Genomic DNA, 19,052 nt, shown 5'->3' with positions numbered 1-19,052 from the left:
TCACAGTATAGTACATGAACTAGATTATAAGGAGTGTGCAGCCAGCTTTGTGCCATCCCTTGAGCCATGCGGCCAACATGGCTAAAAATTTTGAATTGAAGATTTGTGTCCCTGTCAAGTCCAGTTTAATCGTATCTAAACTTTGTAACGTCCCTATATACTGTAGGAGTTTGACCATTTCAGTCCCTGGCTAAACGACGTGTTTATGTCCTACAAGTACTTCCATCCAGAGGGAGCTCGAAAGGAGTTCGTTGAGGTGGTTCGGGCATCTGATCACGATGCCTCCTGGGCTCCTCCTGTTAGAGGTGTTCTGGGCATGTCCCACTGGTAGGAGGCCCCAAGGTGGACCCAGAACATGCTGGAGAGATTACATATCTCATCTGGCCTAGGAACACTTCAGGGTCCCCCAGGAGGAGCTGGAAAGCGTTGCTGGGGAGAGGGACGTCTGGAATACTTTGCTCAGCCTGCTGGCCCCATGACCTAGCTTCGGATAAGCAGTGAAAATGGATGGATGGAAGTACTTCCAAAGAATCTTTTGGTCAAGTTTTACTCCAGTTAAAGCATGTCAGAAACTTTATTAACTTCATGAATAACAACCAGTTGACGTGCCCATATTGTTTGAATCACCATAATATATACGAAGTTAGTTACTCTTTGTTAAGTTCTTGTGCTAGCCTCACTAAAACACAGAGAAAGAACGCTGGTGATCAGCTGGGATTGGTTAAGGACTGGACGGAGGCCATCATCAAAAATGCTCACATGTGCAGCGCACACTTCATATCAGGTTAGGGAAAAAGTATTTCCTGTTGTAGGGATGAATAACGTTATGTGTATGAAGGGTTATCATGTCCATCTCATCAGAAACTGGGGAGGGATTAAAAGGAATATTGGATTTCGCTACCTTTGTAGCGCATTAGCTAACGTTAGCTTCAATAGCAAAACAAACGGGAGGAAACTGTTCAAGTGTGGTCCTCCTTTGTAAGATTGGCTTCCTGTGACATCATCCATCCACTGAGTGAGAGCATACGGGTCGGCCAGTCTGGTCCCGTTGGTCAGTGTTTACTTTTTTAAGTGAAACTCGTGGTCCCAGAGAGTGAGTGACCTGACATGGTGCGTTTGTAAATTCAGTCTGATGTTCTGTTGGTCGAAGAAACGCAGTGTTATATTTCTTTATGAATTAACAAATGGTTAATTTAATCACACGTTGATTCTGTTCGTCACTCTGCTGCTCCGTCTCCCCAGACAGAATGCCTAGAGTGCGCTCTGCCACTCCGAGAGTGCGGTGCTCTGAATAACCGAACGGTACATTCTGACAGTGCTCCAAACTTATGAACAGTCCAGTTTGTGCCAGAGTGCGCTCCAGCACTTGGAATGAGTATTTCCGAGCATACCACTCGCATCATCTTCCTCCACTGTTGACAACAAGCCAACAGAGCTTGCCAGCTAGCGCTAACTAATGTCGGTTGAAGATTGTTTTGCCTCCAGCTAAGCCCCGCCCACCAAAAAACATCATACTGTTTACTAACAGTTAAAGGGTCTATACCTGCTTAGCATTAACATGTTATCATACTGACATTATAATTTATCTCTAAGCACCACTGTGCCTCAGAGCAGCCTCATAGAGCTGCCAACATGGCTGCAGAATCTCAGTCTTGTTAATCTAACATTAAAAGGGAACATAAGAGTATGACAGTACAGGCTCTGAGATTAACCACAGCATTGTGTCCAGGTCAACATACGTGTGTGCCCGCCTTGTTACACTTTGTCACTTTGCAAGTTTTGGCATCAAATAACAGAGTCGTATCCCCTCCACTCCCCAGCGTCCTGCCAGATGATCATAGCCGCCAAAGCTGAGCAGCCCCTCGAACATGCGGGCACTGCCACATTGTCCGCACTCCATCAGTATCTCCTTGCAAATTCTGCCAGGCTGTAATTTACAGAGCTTCACCCTGCTCATTGTGTCACTTGATCCGGTGACAGTGGCTGATCTATTTGTGCAGCTCTTTTATTCCCTCTGTGAAGGGCATGTTATCGCCCTGCCAGAGACGGCAAATGCTCTCTATTTCCTGCTGCATTAAGATTTATCTCTCAGCTGTACCTGAGACTTAATGTATTTACAATACATGCATTTAAATGTAATGTATGTGTTTTTACATTTTACATTTAAGCATAAATACCTTCAGTTTCCACAGCCATAACCAGGACGTAACAATGTAGGCGACCGTAGCAGCTTTTGTGCATTGTTTTCTAACTGCTATTGATTACCTGACCCTACCCGTAGCGCTCTATTTTGCCGGTTTAGGAGGCCAGAAGAGAAATCAATGGCCTGGGATACCCATGAGAGGCTGGGGATAAGTGGAGCCTAGCCAGGCCTTGCAGGGTTTCATCAGAGTTGGAACAGGGGGGGATCAGATGGGGAACTGCCAGAATGGACGCAATGGAGTGAAAGATATACAGAGAGAGCATGACAAATTAAAATGACAAAGAGAGTCTCTGAAAGCTATTTCAACATATAGTAATTTGCCCTCTGGTGCTGCAGTGGAGTTCGTCCGGAGCAAATTAACTGATAAATGAAGTGTTTAACCTTTGAGGAATTTAAAGAAAGCGTTAATTGTTTTATTAAAACCATCTCGAGCTTAGAGATGGGGTCAGACGCAGAAATGGTCCATGAGTGAGGGGAGTGACCCCCAGTGTTTTGTCTGTGGAGGGCCTCAAAACTCCAGCAGGGCAGAACTGCAGCTTCAGACAACATCTCCAAAAGCATTTGGATTGTACAGTCAGTGCAACAGCAAAATAAAACACAAGCTGGGTTAGACTGATAATGTTCTCCTCCTTTTAAAGTTTCCTTCAACGTCTTACTTCCTTTTATTTTTGGTACAGGCTGAAATATCTTCACAATTAATCCTAATGACTGTGATGATCCTTTGACTTTTAGGGTGCTTTTACAACTGCCCTGTTTGGTTTGCGTCAATCAAACTCAAGTTCATCTGCCCCCTCAGTGTGGTTCGTGTGGGCAGGTGTGAACACAGCAATCGCAACCTTCTTGAAGAGGTTGTCTCGGTCTGGTTACAAACGAACTCTGGTGCAGTTCATTTGTGGTGAGAACGTCATGACACATTGTTTGGGTTAAACATGAGCATGTTACAGTCCTGGAGGATTATTAATGTGCACCTCCTCCTGTACTGCCTTAATATGCACATTCAGCACATCCAATGCATCAAAACATTGTTTTCTAGTTGGAGCCGCGCCTCGTTTTCAAACTGTATGGTTTGACTAAAATGAACAATGACAGCAATATAGTCCACGATGAGCAGCGCTAAAATCAACCTGCGTAGTTGTCCCTCCATTGTGACATTAGAAAGTGTCACATTTATCTTGCAAGTGTACTCTTCTTCAACATTTGCTTTACTTCCTGGATTTTTCCCACATGGAAATTCTGACCAATCAAGAGCAGCTTTCTCACAGAAGGCATTTGATCTGGTCCGCTTGTAAATGCTGCCATGAGAACACAAACCAACTCTAGGCAGTTATACAACTTTGGAACAAAATTAGTCCCTGATTCAGACCAAAGCAAGACAACTCTAGGTCTGAAAGCACTGTTAATGTATCTCCACCAGCAGGTCAAACTTTTCTTTAAGCCTAACTAGGTGAAATAACTTAACAGATACTTAATGTATTGTCACAAAATGTGGTAGTCTGCTGACATGCAGGGTTTCAAGGGGATGAATTCAAATTTCTTTAGCGAGCTCCTTACCGTTCTTGTAGTCTCTATACAGACTCTACATTCAGTGAATGTAGAGTCTGTAGGCAAACCCTGGAGATCTTGCCTCCAGAAGAAGAGCAGAAGAGCCCTGGTTTCTGGTTGTAGGCTGTTTGTTGTCCGCGTGATATTGACCAATCACGTTTGAGCCAGCCACAGACGTTGCCAGGTTAAACGGTCCGTGCAGTGAACTAACGAGGCGGAACATAATTGGCATCACTGCAAACTCTGAATCCATCGCAATGGTTTAGCATATTTACTTATATATAAATGGAGATTGGAAACGGAAATTCGCCTCCTCCGCCCAAATCAAACTGGAATGCCAAAAAATCGGGGGTCTGCCCCCAGAGGCTGTATCGCTATCTGCCAGAAGTCAGACGCCGAATACAGCCGATGGGTTCTGAGAATGCCTTTCTTTAGGACCCACCATAAGGCTGACATTTATGGCTCTGACTAAAATATCTCCATCACTGCTTGATGGACTGTCAGGAAATTTTTTCAGACATTCATGGTCCCCTCAGGATGAATTGTGATAGTTTGGCACCAAAGGCTCATTCAGTGCCATCCTCAGGTTGAAAATGTAAGTTGTCAAATTCTTTAGTTTATGACATCAGCTGTAATTTCTGTTTAAGGCTAATTAGCACATTAACGCATTACATGCTACACTAAAATGGTGAACACAGCAGCAAATACTTACCTAGCATGTTAGCATCAGTATATGAACCAATATCGCTCGGTACTCAGATTTCACCAAGCTTCACTTAAATTGAATTAAATTAAATTTAAATTGCTTACATTGTATGATTCACAAATAAAACATGAGGTCAACAGATTCATCTGGTTTCCTCCCAGGCTACTTTCAATGCATAATTTCATTTCATTTAAAAAAAAAAAAAAAAAAAAAAAGCACACAATCCAGCTCAAGTCAAACATCCATTAGCATCTCTTTTTGAAGCTATTTTGGACATGCTTCAAACTCATGGTGGCGGTACTGCAGCAAAATTGGAGTGAGAGATAAGTGACACTTTAGTGTTTAAAACATCTGCTCTGCACTATCCAAAATCATTCCACTCTTACTCCCTGCTAGCTCAGACTCTGCTCACATGCCCTGACTGTAACTGCATATTAGCATACTGATGTAAGCATTTAGTGTGGGGAGTTATACAGTCTGGAGATCTTTTCTAGCTGTGGCCTTCAAACTGTATAGGCTAACTCCGCCCCCTTCTGTAGGGAGGAGAGCTGAAACAGCAATATTGACCTACAGTAAGTGCACTGTTACTTACCTTTCAATATCTTGTGCAACATTTTTTACATCATGTTCACTTGTCAATGTGGTGCAATGTAATTTTCTCATTAATGTGCAAAACTACTTCTCATTGCCATATTATATACAATATAACACTGATTATCAGTCATCAGTCTGTTTTTTCCACTATTTTAGTTCATGTTTAGTACTTATCGTACTCCTGTTGTTACTCTATTAGACACTGTGTTTTTTGCTTCTAATCATTGACAACACTTCTATCTTGTATATTTGTACATTTTTAGATACTTAAAACTCTATTGTTTCTAAGACTGGGCCCAGTGAATGACCCTGACCCAGGGAACACACTGGTTGTCTGGTTGGTACTGGTTGTGAATACTTGAAATTGTGGTTACCAAACTTAGTGTTACCTTAATTTGAAGCATTCACTGGCTCCAGAATTCCCTTCAGGATAAATAAAGGCAAGGCAAGGCAAGTTTATTTGTAGAGCACAATTCGTACACAAAGTAATTCAAAGTGCTTTACAGAACAAGAAAATCACAATACAAAATAAAAACATAAATAATCATTATAAAATGAACTTTAAAAGAGAAGAGTGCAGATAAGATCCTTTCAGTCATATGCACAGTGAAATAGAGCTGTTTTGAGCCTAGATTTGAACATTGTCAGAGTAGAGGCCTGTCTCACATCTTCAGAAAGACTGTTCCAGATTTTAGCTGCATAAAACTGGAATCCTGATTCCCCATGTTTAGTCCTGACTCTGGGCACCAGCAGGAGTCCGGTCCCTGAGGTCCTCAGAGTCCGAGATGGTTCATATGGCACTAACATGTCAGAGATGTACTTTGGTGCTAGGCCGTTGAGTGACTTGTACACAAGCAGAGCTGCTTTAAAGTCTATTCTCTGAGCCACAGGAAGCCAGTGTAGAGACCCGAGCACAGGACTAATGTGCTCGTACTTCCTGGTTCTGGTCAGGACCCAAGCAGCAGCATTCTGGATGTACTGCAGCTGTCTTACAGCCCGTTTGGAGAGGCCAGTGAGCAGGCCGTTAAAGTAGTCTAACCTACTAGAGACAAATGCATGGATAAGTCTCTCCAAATCAGGTTTAGACACTATACCTTTGATTTTGGCAATGTTTTTTAGATGGTAAAAAGCTACTGATGTTATTGATTTGATGTGGCTGTTAAAGTTCAAGTCTGAGTCCATTATTACCCCGAGATTTCTAGCCTGATTTGTAGGTTTTAGAGAGAGAGACTGGAGGTGACTGCTGACACTTTCTCTTTGTTTCTGTGGACCAAATACGATGACTTCGGTCTTGTCTGAATTTAGCTGGAGAAAGTTGTTTTGCATCCACACACTGACCTGTTGGATGCAGTGACAGAGTGAATCCACTGGTCCATATTCACCTGCTGTCAGTGAGACATAGATCTGAGTGTCGTCTGCATAATTGTGGTAGGACACATTATTACTTTGTATTAACTGGCCTAAAGGCAGCATGTAGAGATTGAACAGAAGGGGTCCCAGGACTGACCCTTGGGGCACCCCACAGGTCAAGGCCATGTGGTCTGAGACACAGTTACCAATTATAAAGTTCTATTGAATTGAATTGAATTTAGCTCAAAGCACTGTTACTCCTAAAGTAAAGGATACGTCAACTTCCTAAAACAGCCACTGTTGCATAAATACTGAGTTCCTAAAGTTAAAGTTAGAACAGCCCCAACACTGAGCTCACTGTGGCAACACAACAATGTAAAAATACCTACATGAAGTACATACACAGCAGGAGTATACAGCTCATGACAAACAAATCATTTCTACTGATAACTTCTGAACATGATGCTGCTTTCTGAATTTTAAAAGTAAAATTTTAAACCTCTAAATGACCACCTTCTTGGCCTCTTTCCAATGCAACAGTTTTTCTGGGGTTGCCATTGGTGAGTTCTTATCAGTGTTCTGATGGGACCCTCCCCTCGTCAGAAAACTGCTCAACATTCTTCAGCATTTCGAGTGGTAACCCTGTGCTGAAAAGGTGAAGACGAGGCTCTGAGGTAATACTAAACAAGTGTTTGTTATTGACCTAAAATATAATTTAGCACTTCAATTTGATGCAGCATATTGTTTCAAGGACTTCTGGGGCAGAGATACACGCATTAATATTCAAAGCATTTTACAAAATAACCAAACCAAGTGTGTTCTCTCCAAGGTTTTATAACTCTTGGATGCGTAAGAATAATCTTTAGACCAGATGTTATGTAATTAAATATAGTTAGTTCTGTGTTGTACATGGTAACTTTATTTTTCTACCAAAATAAATGTGTAAAAATGTTTTAGTTCCTGGCTGCATGAGATCATTTCCAACAACAATAGAGCATATTTCTCTTCCATTAAGTAACCATAAATCCCTCACATTATTTCATGTGTTTGTACTTGTGTTTGAAATTAAAGCAGATGGCCTCGACTTTGGCGGACCGAGCCATTGGGGCCATTATCGGGGCAGCAGTGGCAGATGCAGCAGGTAAGATAAACTGCGTGATACTGGTGCTGGGACTGAGATAATTACAGCAACAGGGCTTTCCATATTACAAACCAGAGCTTCCCTTCCCACACTACATCTCAATAATTAATACTCCTACTGCTTTCATAGAGCTTCTACTGGTTCATGTTATGTACATGTTTATTTCTCGCATTGCACTTGTTTGTTTGGGTCACACAGTTTGTGGTTAAAGCTTTCTAGTGTTTCGCTGTTTTCTCATGTGTTGCACTGAGGCATTATCAGTAGCATTGTCCATGAACAACATCTGTACATGCTGATAAAAACAGGGGCGGTTCCCTAACATATGCAAGACAAGTTGACCCCCAGTCAATGTTATGAAAGCACAGTTTCTGCAGCAACTCCACAGCTAAACCTACACTGGCCAAAATTATCATTTATGTCATTGTGAACTCATTGTATAATGATGCATACTAAAGGGAGAAATCCTAAATGTTAGTTCCTCATTGGTTACTGCTGAACATGTCGGCTTTAGGTTCAGGATCCTGTTGTTCCAATACAGCACGCATCTATTTCCCTTTCCATGCTATCTATTACCGACACACACCAGGTCAAAAACAAAACTATTGAATGTTCCATTATTTTTCTCCATGTTTCGTGCGTGTGTTTGTGTGTTACCCACCCACACAGCCCAGCCCATGCACTGGATCTACAGTCAAGACAGGCTCAAAGAAGTTCTCTCCGATCTGGAGCCCTGTCCTGAGTTTCGTCCTCAGTCAGCGAATCCTTTCTACCGCAGGACGACAGGCGAGCAGACCTGCTATGGAGACCAGGCGTACATCCTGCTGGAGTCACTGAGCCAGTGTGGAGGTACTCAAAGTCATTCAGACAAGCAGCAACTATAAGTCATATGTTAACACGATGATCGATTAGTTGGTTACCCTGTTAAGATTCTGATAATGTTGCTCTTTGTAAAATTAAGACTGTATTTCCCATGAATCCTGCTCTCTATGATGCAAGGTGGATGACTCAGCGATTTTAAAGATACCTCAAATTTGAAGATTTGCCATTACTGTCACTTTTTGGAAAAGACTGTGCAGTGGTTATACGTTAAATATAAAACAACAGCCTGGAGGTGATTAATTTATGGGCTGGACCTGACTTCCTGAGGCATCTGGGGTTACTTCCTGTCAACAAGACGCTATAAAGTCCTGCAACCCAACCCATGAGCCAGCACATGAATACTCCTCAAGGTCCAGTGTGTAGGATCAAGCACCATCTAGTGGTGAGGTTGCAAATTGCAATCGACTGAAACATCTCCTGTGCGCCTAGCATGCAGTTGAACATGGCTGACACTAAAACACGAAAACACAAAAATAAGAGTTATCCCATCTTGAGCCGGTGTTTGTTTTGTCTGCTCTGGGCTACTGTAGATCTGTGGAGGAGACCCACTCAGTATGTAGAAATAAAGAGCTTATTTTAAGGTAACAAATACGCAGCAATTCTTATTTTCAGCTGATTATAAACTAATAAAAACATTGTTATACCATTTCTGACAATAGATGTCCCTAAATCCTACTCACTGGACCTTTAAACTATCAGACATCATGTGTTAAATTGTGGTCTTTAGAGGTCATGGTTGACAGATTTTGTTGCTTTTTGTCAAAGCCAAGCTAGCTGTTTTCCCATTTCCAGTTTTTGTGCTGAACAGTTGCTTTGCTGTAGCTTCATATTTAATGGACACACATAAGAGTGGTATCTACTTACCTGACACGTGGCAACAATGCAAATAAGCTCTCTATGTTAAGCTAAGCTAACTAGCTGGCTCTAACTTTATATTTTGCTGACATTAGAGTTGTATCAATCTTCTCATGTAACTTTTGGCAAAATAAGTCAATGATAGCATTTACCAAAATGCTGAACTTTTTCTTTTTTAAGTGACACACCACCTTTAACAGTCACATCAGTGTCTTAAATCTTGAGCTGCAAACCCTTAGGGCTGCTGTGAAACTGTGCGTACCTGGGAAAACAAAAAAAGTTTGTCTTGGGTTCGTCAGTGCAACAGACAAACAAGAAAGGACGGCAGAGGAGATACCTGCACACCAATGTAACTGGACTAGAAAGCCACAAAAAGGTCCACAGGCTCAGATCAATGCAAGAATAGTTAAGTTATTTAAGACAGCTGTGCACAACAAGGTGCTCAAAGTGCAAAAAAGAGTGAGTAAAAACAGCAGCAAACGTTTCAGTCCTTGCTAATGACATGAATCTGTCTGTGTCTATACACGTTCCTTGAGGCACACCTTGAGCACATCTCAGCCTGTGGACCTTTTCGTGGCTTTCTAGTCCAGTTACACTGGTCTTGAACTATCATAACTGCTTTTTAAAGATTTATTATGTCATATGTTGGCAGATGTTAACGTGGACGACTTGACAAAGCGCATCTACAAGTTCTTTGGCCCAGGGACCGTATACGACCTGCCCCTTAATGATCCTTACAGGAAGAAAGGAGGTACCTGTTCTGTTTTTATATTAGTGTCAATATTAAGTATCAATCATCAACTTAACAGGCCTACAGGGATGAGAGACACTCTGTTTCTGTCTGATAACACTGCACACAATGTTTTCCTACCAGCTAGCGGGGAATTCCCTCTCCATGAAAATATTCCATACAGTCAGACTTCTCTGTTCTCGGTTGGTGTCCAGAGCTTTGAATATTTGGTGCTTTTTTACTGTTAGGGTATCATATAAACACAGTGCTGCTGTAAATCATCATAACAGTGCAGGGCACTTCTGGGTACAGTAAACTGCAGAGGGCTTTATGTCTTAGAGTAATATAAGAAGAGCTGTGTCATCATTATGGGCAGTGATAGCCATGACTGAGCAGACAAAGAAAAGAGCTCCACCTACAGAAACTTAAACTGCATTAACACAAAGATCAAGGAAATGTGTCTTTTCCTCTCTTGCTTGTTTTGTCCCTTAGTCATAGCTCTCTGCTCTATCTTTGTAATAAATTTTCTTTGACTTAATAATGGAACTGTTGTTGCATTTATAATAGGTCCCAAAGCCATCCTCCCCATAGATGGCCCCTGGAGAAATGGGAGCCTGAAAGCTTTCTTCAGAAATGTGGATGCAGGCAAAGAAGAAACTGGTAAAGATCACAGATCCTAACTGCATGACGGCCTCTCTATGCTTTTCTGTGGTTGCAATCTCTGCATGTGTGTGTTTTTTCAAGGCTCTGATGTGGATTGTCAGATGGACGGCGTCACTAAACTGGCTCCGGTGGTGGCCATGTATGCTGGCCGACCTGAGATGCTTGAGAAAGTGGAGAAAGCCATGCGGGTGACTCAGAATAATGACATGTGTGTGGCTGTGACTCTGGCTGCAGCGAGGTAAGAGACCGCTCTGATGACAATCAAAGGCTTTTAATCAAACACAGTAGTCATGAAGGGAGTTAAAGGAGGTTTAATCCTTGTTTGTCTAACTTTGTCAGGTTTTTGGAGCACTTCATTCTGAATGGTCCAGACTCCAACGCCCTGGACACAGTTCTGGCTCAGCTGAATGACCCAAAGAGACAGAACCCCCAGGAGCTGGACCGGGCTGTCATTGGTAAGGCTTCACGTCTCTTTAAAGCTTCAGTCCTTTTGAGATTCACAGGAATAATTTGACAATAAACAACATGTTTGTTGAAAAACATGCTTATTTGCTTTATTTTAAGCTAGATGAGAAGATGGTATATCAACTGTTTGTTAAAGGACAAGTGTGGGATTTAGTGGCACCTAGTGGTGAGGTTGCAAATTGCAATCAACTGGCTTGGCCCATCAACATAGAGCCTATGCTGTAGCCTGATGTGCACCTTCCCAGAAATGTAGCTACCGGTAACTACGCGTTGTGGCTATTTCTGTAAGTTGAAACCATTTCTCTCAGTGGAAACGAAGCTTGTATTTACTTGAATTTCACAGATAAGAAACAATAAATTCTGAAGACAGTAAAGCCTCCACAAAATAGCATTTTAAGTTGTGTGTGTGATTTATCCTTCTGGGATTTATACTTTGGGATTAATCCTGGCTTCATATGAGTAGAGGAAATCTCTGCTAGTTGCTAGGCTAATTTATACAATGTAAAATGCCATAGGCTTGTGCTAATAACGTTAGCATGTTATAATTGTTTAGAAAAAAATTATATTAGTATAAGATAATTGTTTTGTTGGTGAACCTTTTGAGTTGTAATGGAACTGAACTTTGTAGCGTTATCTTTGTTAAATGTTGCTGCGAGCTACAGTGAAGCCACCTTGCGTGCTTGAAATTGAGATTGTTGCTATTAAGCCATGTTTAATGTGTGTTTTGAATCAGCCATAACTGCAGAGTTACACAGACACACCACTGCACAAGTATAAATGCTCCTTTAAATGTGAGGCTATAGCTTAGCTTAGCATAAAGATTGATAGCAGAGGGAACAGTTAGCCTGGATAAAAAAAAAAAGAAAAAAATCAATCTACTAGCACCTCTAAACCCAAAGAATGGAGTTTTTCATTTAAGGCCCAACTATTTTATAATTTATATTAGTTTTAGTAAAGATAATCTGATGTGAGAATGTTTGAGGGCACAGCCTGGATAGCCATTTTTCCTGGCTTGATGTCTTCATACCACATTAAGCTAATAAACTTCTTGCTCTAGCTTCATATTTTATCTGACGGACAGATATTGGAGTGGTATCCCAAAATTTGGAAATAACTTTCAGCCTGATTAGCAAAACAAAAAATGGCAATAAAAGTTAGATTAAGCTAACTGAACTTTGGCCCAGCTATCAGAGTAGCGTACGTCTTGTCCTACAACTCAAAATGTTCAAAATGTTGGACTATGTAAGTGTAATTTCTATGCGCAAGGCATTTGTGAAAATCTGAAGCTGCTAGCAGTCTGCACACTACATTTTATAATATAGGCTAGGCGATTCCATCAAGATGGATTTGGTGTGAAATCTGCTGTACAGCCTGAGGGTTCAGTTAGGGGAAGATTTTTAGCATAAAGCAGGAACTATTTTTATTTTTGCTCCTCTGTCATCCTTCCTTAAAAACAAGCAGAGGGAAGGATAGGTAAAGCAGAAAGCAGAAACAAAGAGGTCTTGTGGGAAATGTGGTCAAAACTGTAAGAAACTCAAAAATTGCAACATGCAGAAACATGATCATCTTTATATAAATAATAGCTTTTATCCTTTTTTGTTATGACAATAGGCAGCCACAGTCAAAAACTGGACTCCAATGTTTAAACACTAAACAATGCACTTTATCTCTCTTCCCGCATCTCTGCTGAAGCACATATCCGCCAGGTGAAGGACAACCTCGCCAAGACGTCCCAACAGCTCATACCTGCTGTGTTCACAAACACATGAGGTAAGCCCTCAGTAGCAGCAGGATCCAGGTCTGTTGACTTGGCATGGCATGTGTACCCTCCCTGTCAGTATATCCGTTAGTTGGGTCCTCCAGCCTTTGATCTCCTGACTAATGGTCTCCCTCCTCCTTCCTTTTCATTTTCCCCTTCCCACTGAGCTGAGTGTCTCAGGTTTTACAGGGCTGAAAGGTTGAGATGCTTAATATACATGTGAAGCTCTGCAGGCCAGGTCTGTCCAATAATGACACTGCAAAAGTAAATCAGGCCCAGTGACTAACATAAAGAACAATGATGGTGTTGTAAGAACACTTAAAAAGACTGGATACTCTGTATTTGATAGCTGATATGTTACTGTATCATATACCAATCTGGCTTTGTGTCTAGCTTTGCCTGGTGCGTTCCAGGGAGCGCTTCACGGAGTCCTGACGCTGAAACAGCTGGATGAAGCAGTCAGGGACACCATGCGCTGCGGGGGATGCACCGCCAGCCGAGCCTCCTTCATAGGAGCCTGTTTTGGGGCGCAGGTACTGTCGGAGTGTTTCTCTCAGGCATATAACAGTCATTAGTCACTGATACAGTTTTAAAGTTTTATTGGTGGAAATCAGTAGAAGTTGGCAGGGGTGCCCCCAGAAACTTTTCATAGGGGCGACCAGATGGGGAAAATCTTGGGGCAGCACACCAAAATTAAAAACCATAACCAAATTTAAGGAACTCCCTTATGCTGCTTAAGTATATGATAGTTTAAAACTATGTCAAAAGGAGACTTAAGGAATCACATTCTGATATACTTAGTTTCTTATCTTACAGTTGCAGTTACTAATTATCTAATTTCCATAGACCAACAGCTGTACAGTTAACATTTTGAGCTCTACAATCCTGTTTCAATGTGTTATGTATTTATACATATTAGGAGTTTCATAGCTTTTCAAATAGGCTGGTGGTTCTTTTTAAAGGAGTACATTGATTTTACAAGACAACAAGATATTTAAAAAAGTTTTCTAATGTTAAGGGAGACTCATGGGTACACAAGGAACCCATTTTCATTCAGATATCTTGAGGTGAGGCCACCCTGCCCTCAGTATCTGACCAAAAGTCTTCCCTTCTGTTCCTGAGATATGACATTGATTAATATAAGTAATATAAGTAAGATGACCTTTGACCTTTTGGATATATCATCACTTCATCATTACAGCCTGTTATATATTTGTGTGATAATTAGCACACAAATTCATGAGTTTTGTCCTAAAAAATATTTAATAAAGTCACAGTGACCTTGACCTTTGCCCTTCAACCACCAAATTCAAATCAGTTCATTCTTGAGTCCAAGATGACGTTTGTGCCGAATTTGAGGAAACACCCTCAAGGCCTTCTTGAGATATCATTTTCATAAGAATGAGGCAGATGCAAGGTCACAGTGACCTTGACCTTTGACCACCAAATTCTAATTATTTAAGTCCAAGTGAATGTTGACACTAAATTTGAAGAAATTCCCTCAAGGTGTTTTTGAGATACTGCATTCACAATAGCGAGTCAGATACTAAAATTACTACTAAATTCATTCATCTTCTAACTGCTTCATCCTCTTGAGGGTCGCGGGGGGGCTGGAGCCTATCCCAGCTGACATTGGGCGAGAGGCAGGGTATACCCTGGACAGGTTGCTAGTCGCAGACACATAGAGACAAACAACCAGTCATGCTCACATTCACACCTACGGACAATTTAGAGTTACCAATTAACCTAGTCCCCAATCTGCATGTCTTTGGACTGTGGGAGGAAGCCGGAGTGCCCGGAGAGAACCCACGCTGACACAGGGAGAACATGCAAACTCCAGAAGGGCTCCCACACCCGGGATCGAACCGGCAACCCTCTTGCTGTGAGGCGACAGTGCTAACCACCACACCACCGTGCCGCCCCTACTAAATTCTAATCAATTAATTGTTGAGTCCGAGAGAACACTGGTGCTAAATTTGAAGAAACTCCCTCAAGGTGTTCTTGAGATATCTTGTTTACAATAGTGAGACAAATGAGGTCACAGTGACCTTGACCTTTGACAACCAAATTCTGATTTGTTAAGTCCAAGTGAACATCGACAGTAAAGTTGAAGAAACTCCCTCAAGGTGCTTTTGAGATATTGCGTTCACAATAGTGAGTCAGATGAGGTCACAGTGACCTTGACCTTTGACAACCAAATTCTAATTTGTTAAGTCCCAGCGAACATTGACACTAAATATGAAGAAATTCCCTGAAGGCCCTCTTGAGATATTGCGTTCCCAATAGTGAGTCACATGAGGTCACAGTGACCTTGATCTTTGACTAGTAAATTCTAATCAGTTAATTGTCCAAGAGTCCAAGAAAACGTTGGTGCTAAATTTGAAGAAATTACCTCAAGGTGTTCTTGAGATATCTTATTCACAATAGTGAGACAGATGAGGTCACTGTGACATTGACCTTTGACCATATTTGACCTAAATCCAAGCAACAGTTGAAAAATTACACACACGCACATACACAAATTTCAAGGGGGGGTTTATTTTGCACTATTTCGCCTGTGGTGTGTGTAAATATTTTTTCGATTTCATCACTTTTCGTTGTATTTTGCTTTATAAAATATCTTTGTTACGACCAGCCATTTCATGAGGGGAACATATCCAAGTCATGAAAAAACATGGCGGGTAGGAGTATCCTTAGAACTAGAACTAGATATATAATTTATCATATTGTTGTTGTCTGTAATCGTGATGGCTTTGACAGTGAGCTCAGATATTCTGAAAGCTCTGTAAAAGCTTTGATGCGTTCAACTGTCGTCTTGATGTGTTTTCAGACTGGTCTCCAGGGAATCCCGGAGTCTTGGAGGAAGAGGACCCTCAGATACCCTCTGCTACTGGAGCTGGCTGAAAACGTGGTCAAAAAAAGTCAGCAATCATAGTTCAGCTCTGATTTTGCCCTAAATACAGTTGTTTTATCACCTATCAAGTATTTATGGAGGGCGGATAATCAAAGCTACTTTAGAAGACTTTCTCAGCTTGCAGATGCACTTTGACACGACGATCCATGACAGTCACATTCGAAAGTCTTGTACTGAATGAAACTCGAATCCATTTGCTCTGTCAAAGCTGCATCATGTAAGACAGTGAAAGTCTGTGTGAGGGATTTATGTTGAGTTGAGGACATGAGATACATTTATCCTTGTAAGAAACAGTCTGAAATAAAGAGCCTTTATGTCATTAACATGTCTGAATCGTTCCTTTAGTTCTTTGCTGCGAAGTGGACGGTTGGGATTTCCTAATCTCAGGAAACATGATTTGCCTTGATGAGAAAGTGATTTTGCTGAAGTTAAGTTTCAGCAGGTTTCTGGTCGTCTCTTGCCCTTGAGTGCTTTCTGTTATTGTGAAGTGAAAGAGCAGATACACACAGATTTACAACTGGAACAACCAGACTGCAACTGATTCCTCCCTCAGAGGAGCTGTTCTGCCGTCCTGAAAGTGCTGACTTCCATATTCACGTGTTTAAAGCACCCGCCCCAACAGTTCTGAGAGTGAGCCAAGTGTAAAGCAAAGCCAAAGCCTTAATATCTTTGACATAGTGTGGGTATAAAAAAAATGAAACGCAGTGCGTAGGCTTCTGTTGGAGTCACTGTTTTACAGCTTATGTTAAAAAATGATAAAGCTCAAGTTTGCTCAAATCTGAAACATTTAAAGCCTAACATTGTAAATCAATACTTTTATGTAAACTGGTGTTACATGACGTCTTGGCAGTGCGACGTGTGGTGGGAAAAACCCTGAGAATTTTCAGTCGTGTAGCTGAAATGCAGGAACAAATGTGTGGACGAAGAAACCTTGGAGCCATCCTTTAACAGAGTATGAGCTGACGGTGCGTTGGTAGCCTACAGAGGGGAAGTCATTTGATTTCTCTCTCTGCCTGACTTCCTCCCACTCAGCAGGTAGCAGCCTCTGTCTGGCATAATTACATCCAGACCTGAAGAGTGTTTTTGTTTTTCCAAAATCTGCCAAACTCCACTTCCTCAAGACTTTTTCCATGACAGAGTCGAGGGTTGCTCAAGATATTAGCAGAACTATCCTATCATCCTCAGTACAGATTTCCAGCATGCACCACACCTGCATCATGTTGGTGTAAAACAGACCCTATCCTAAAGTCACAACAATCTCTCCCTGTCTCCAGTAATGGCCTCACTTGCACAGTAATTTGTCCTTTACTTTCATTAGAATTGCAGAGTCTGGAGTCCAGCCATCACTGCTGCTAATAAGAAAATGCATTACTTATGAGGACGGATGAGTCTCCCTCTCTCCCACTCCTCCTCTGTGTGGAAGTAATGCATAATGAAATTAAATCTTGTGATGTTCCTGTTTATGGTGGGAGGGAGCAGCGGCCAGGCTGCAGGCTTCAGGGTGATATCCAGGAAAAATATTCATTGTTCTAATATATCTGATAGACTGGAGGTTTTGTATTCGGACCTTTTACCAACTGCGTGATCAAAAGTAGATTCTCATTCAGACGTGACAGTCGTAAATACATGAAGAAATCAATAGTAAAGGGTCAATGAGGGGTGACATGCGAAGGGTGTGAGCTCCAGGATTCAGATGATAAAATGGGTTCAGCCCCTGCTGTAAGGTGCTTTATTTTCCATGGTTGAATGTGTTTCATGTAGAAACCACAGTTAAGAGAACACCAGTGTTTCTATTTTTGTACAAGGCCGTAATTAGAATATATATTGGTGGGGACACCAGCACATTCTCACTCCGACCTCGTCACATATTGATGCTTCGTCATGGACCTTCACATCCAGATATGACGTGCAAGGTACCCTGGGTGTGTTGGTTGCTGACGTTATGGGACACCGTGTCAAGTTCTGCCTGTTACATGAATTGTCTTCTTTCAAGATACACTTCAGTTTTCTCAGGAAAATTACTGTTTAAATACAGTCTCTTTCAAAATAAACGCACTATGTCAGTACAAGAATGCGATTTGACCTTTTTTTTCCTCCAACAACAAATGCTCATGGTTGGGTTTAGGAAAAAAGAACAGGGTTTGGCTCCATAATCTTACGCGACATGAACACCAGATAAAAGTCGGTGTCATGGACAGCTACTACAGTGACCGCAAACTTGCTTGACGACTTAGCTAAATGCAAGTATGACGCCGAAAATATTAAACTGTGTGGACTTTGAACAAATGACTGAGGAGAAATCTGGACCTTGTGGCTGGACCTATGACATTTACAATTAAAGATAAGATAGCCTAAAGCCCTGTTGGACAGGATTAATTTAACATGGAGACGTGGGGTAAAATAATTATTACCATGAATTTTAGTCCTGTCCGAACTCGCCATGTCTGTTATCATTACGTATAATGTCAGTAAAAATTATGGCGACTTTTACCTTCTGTAAAATGGTCTGGAGAAAACCCCCCGGGTAATATTAATCCCGTGCGAACGCGATCCTCTGAAAAAATGTATGTAAATATTTCGTCACGTCCTGTTTACAACCATTTTTCCACGGTTACGTCTAGTTTTGCGCGTTTTTTCGATGATGGAGGCGCTAGAAGAAGCAGTCAGTGTTAGTGGACATTCTTCTAATGATCGCATAGCACTTCCTGGGAGACCAGTCAAAAAGGTCGTTGCGTACACACAATCCTGATCATGGGCAATATTTCATATTGGGCTAATCATTATTTATTATTATCCTTCAGCTGATGCTTACAGGAAGCAACGTAGCACGCACATGCTGACAGGAAGGTGACGCCAGGGCGCAAACCGTGTGACCTTAGTCCACATTCCTATGTAAAACTAACTAACTGGTGTGTGTGTTTACTGTTGTTTTAGTGTTGTAAGGGCAGAAAGTTTCTAAAAGGTGTAACCATTAAAAATTGGAGCAAAAATGTTGCCACACACCAGTTTTAACTGTCTCTATGTCCCCATTCAGCACACCTCAATTTTCTTATTTAATTTCACTACTTCTTGTTGTTTTATTTTATTCTATTTTATTTCATTTTGTTTTATTTTGTTTTTAATAAGGACAAAATCCGCTTACTATACACTCCTATAAAACATTAAATTGTAGGCTATTTGTGTTGCATGCTGATAAAAGTCGTTTCTTATAAGTCCAAAATAAAAACACCAGCCGTTTACAGGGTAGGTAA

At 41.4% G+C, this 19,052-nt stretch overlaps 1 protein-coding gene across 2 annotated transcripts; it reads left to right on the top strand.

Annotated features, from left to right (window-relative positions):
* Window positions 1-6,958: 6,958 nt before the first annotated feature.
* On the top strand, window positions 6,959-16,120 carry LOC125881871 (crystallin J1C-like). Of its 2 annotated transcripts, none has more exons than XM_049565288.1 (10): window positions 6,959-7,069; window positions 7,467-7,536; window positions 8,203-8,382; window positions 9,923-10,021; window positions 10,568-10,660; window positions 10,745-10,901; window positions 11,003-11,118; window positions 12,821-12,898; window positions 13,281-13,420; window positions 15,718-16,120. In XM_049565288.1, exons 2-10 carry the CDS (start codon window positions 7,470-7,472, stop codon window positions 15,820-15,822), a joined length of 1,035 nt encoding a protein of 344 aa, XP_049421245.1. In that variant the 5' UTR covers window positions 6,959-7,069; window positions 7,467-7,469; the 3' UTR covers window positions 15,823-16,120. The 2 variants fall into 2 exon arrangements, with proteins under 2 accessions (XP_049421245.1, XP_049421246.1); XM_049565289.1 differs by having other exon boundaries at window positions 7,019-7,069; window positions 7,470-7,536.
* Window positions 16,121-19,052: the final 2,932 nt, after the last annotated feature.

This window comes from Epinephelus fuscoguttatus, linkage group LG21 (genome assembly GCF_011397635.1).
Source record: "Epinephelus fuscoguttatus linkage group LG21, E.fuscoguttatus.final_Chr_v1".
Classification (NCBI taxonomy): domain Eukaryota; kingdom Metazoa; phylum Chordata; class Actinopteri; order Perciformes; family Serranidae; genus Epinephelus; species Epinephelus fuscoguttatus.
This window is presented reverse-complemented; position numbering and strand designations above follow the sequence as displayed.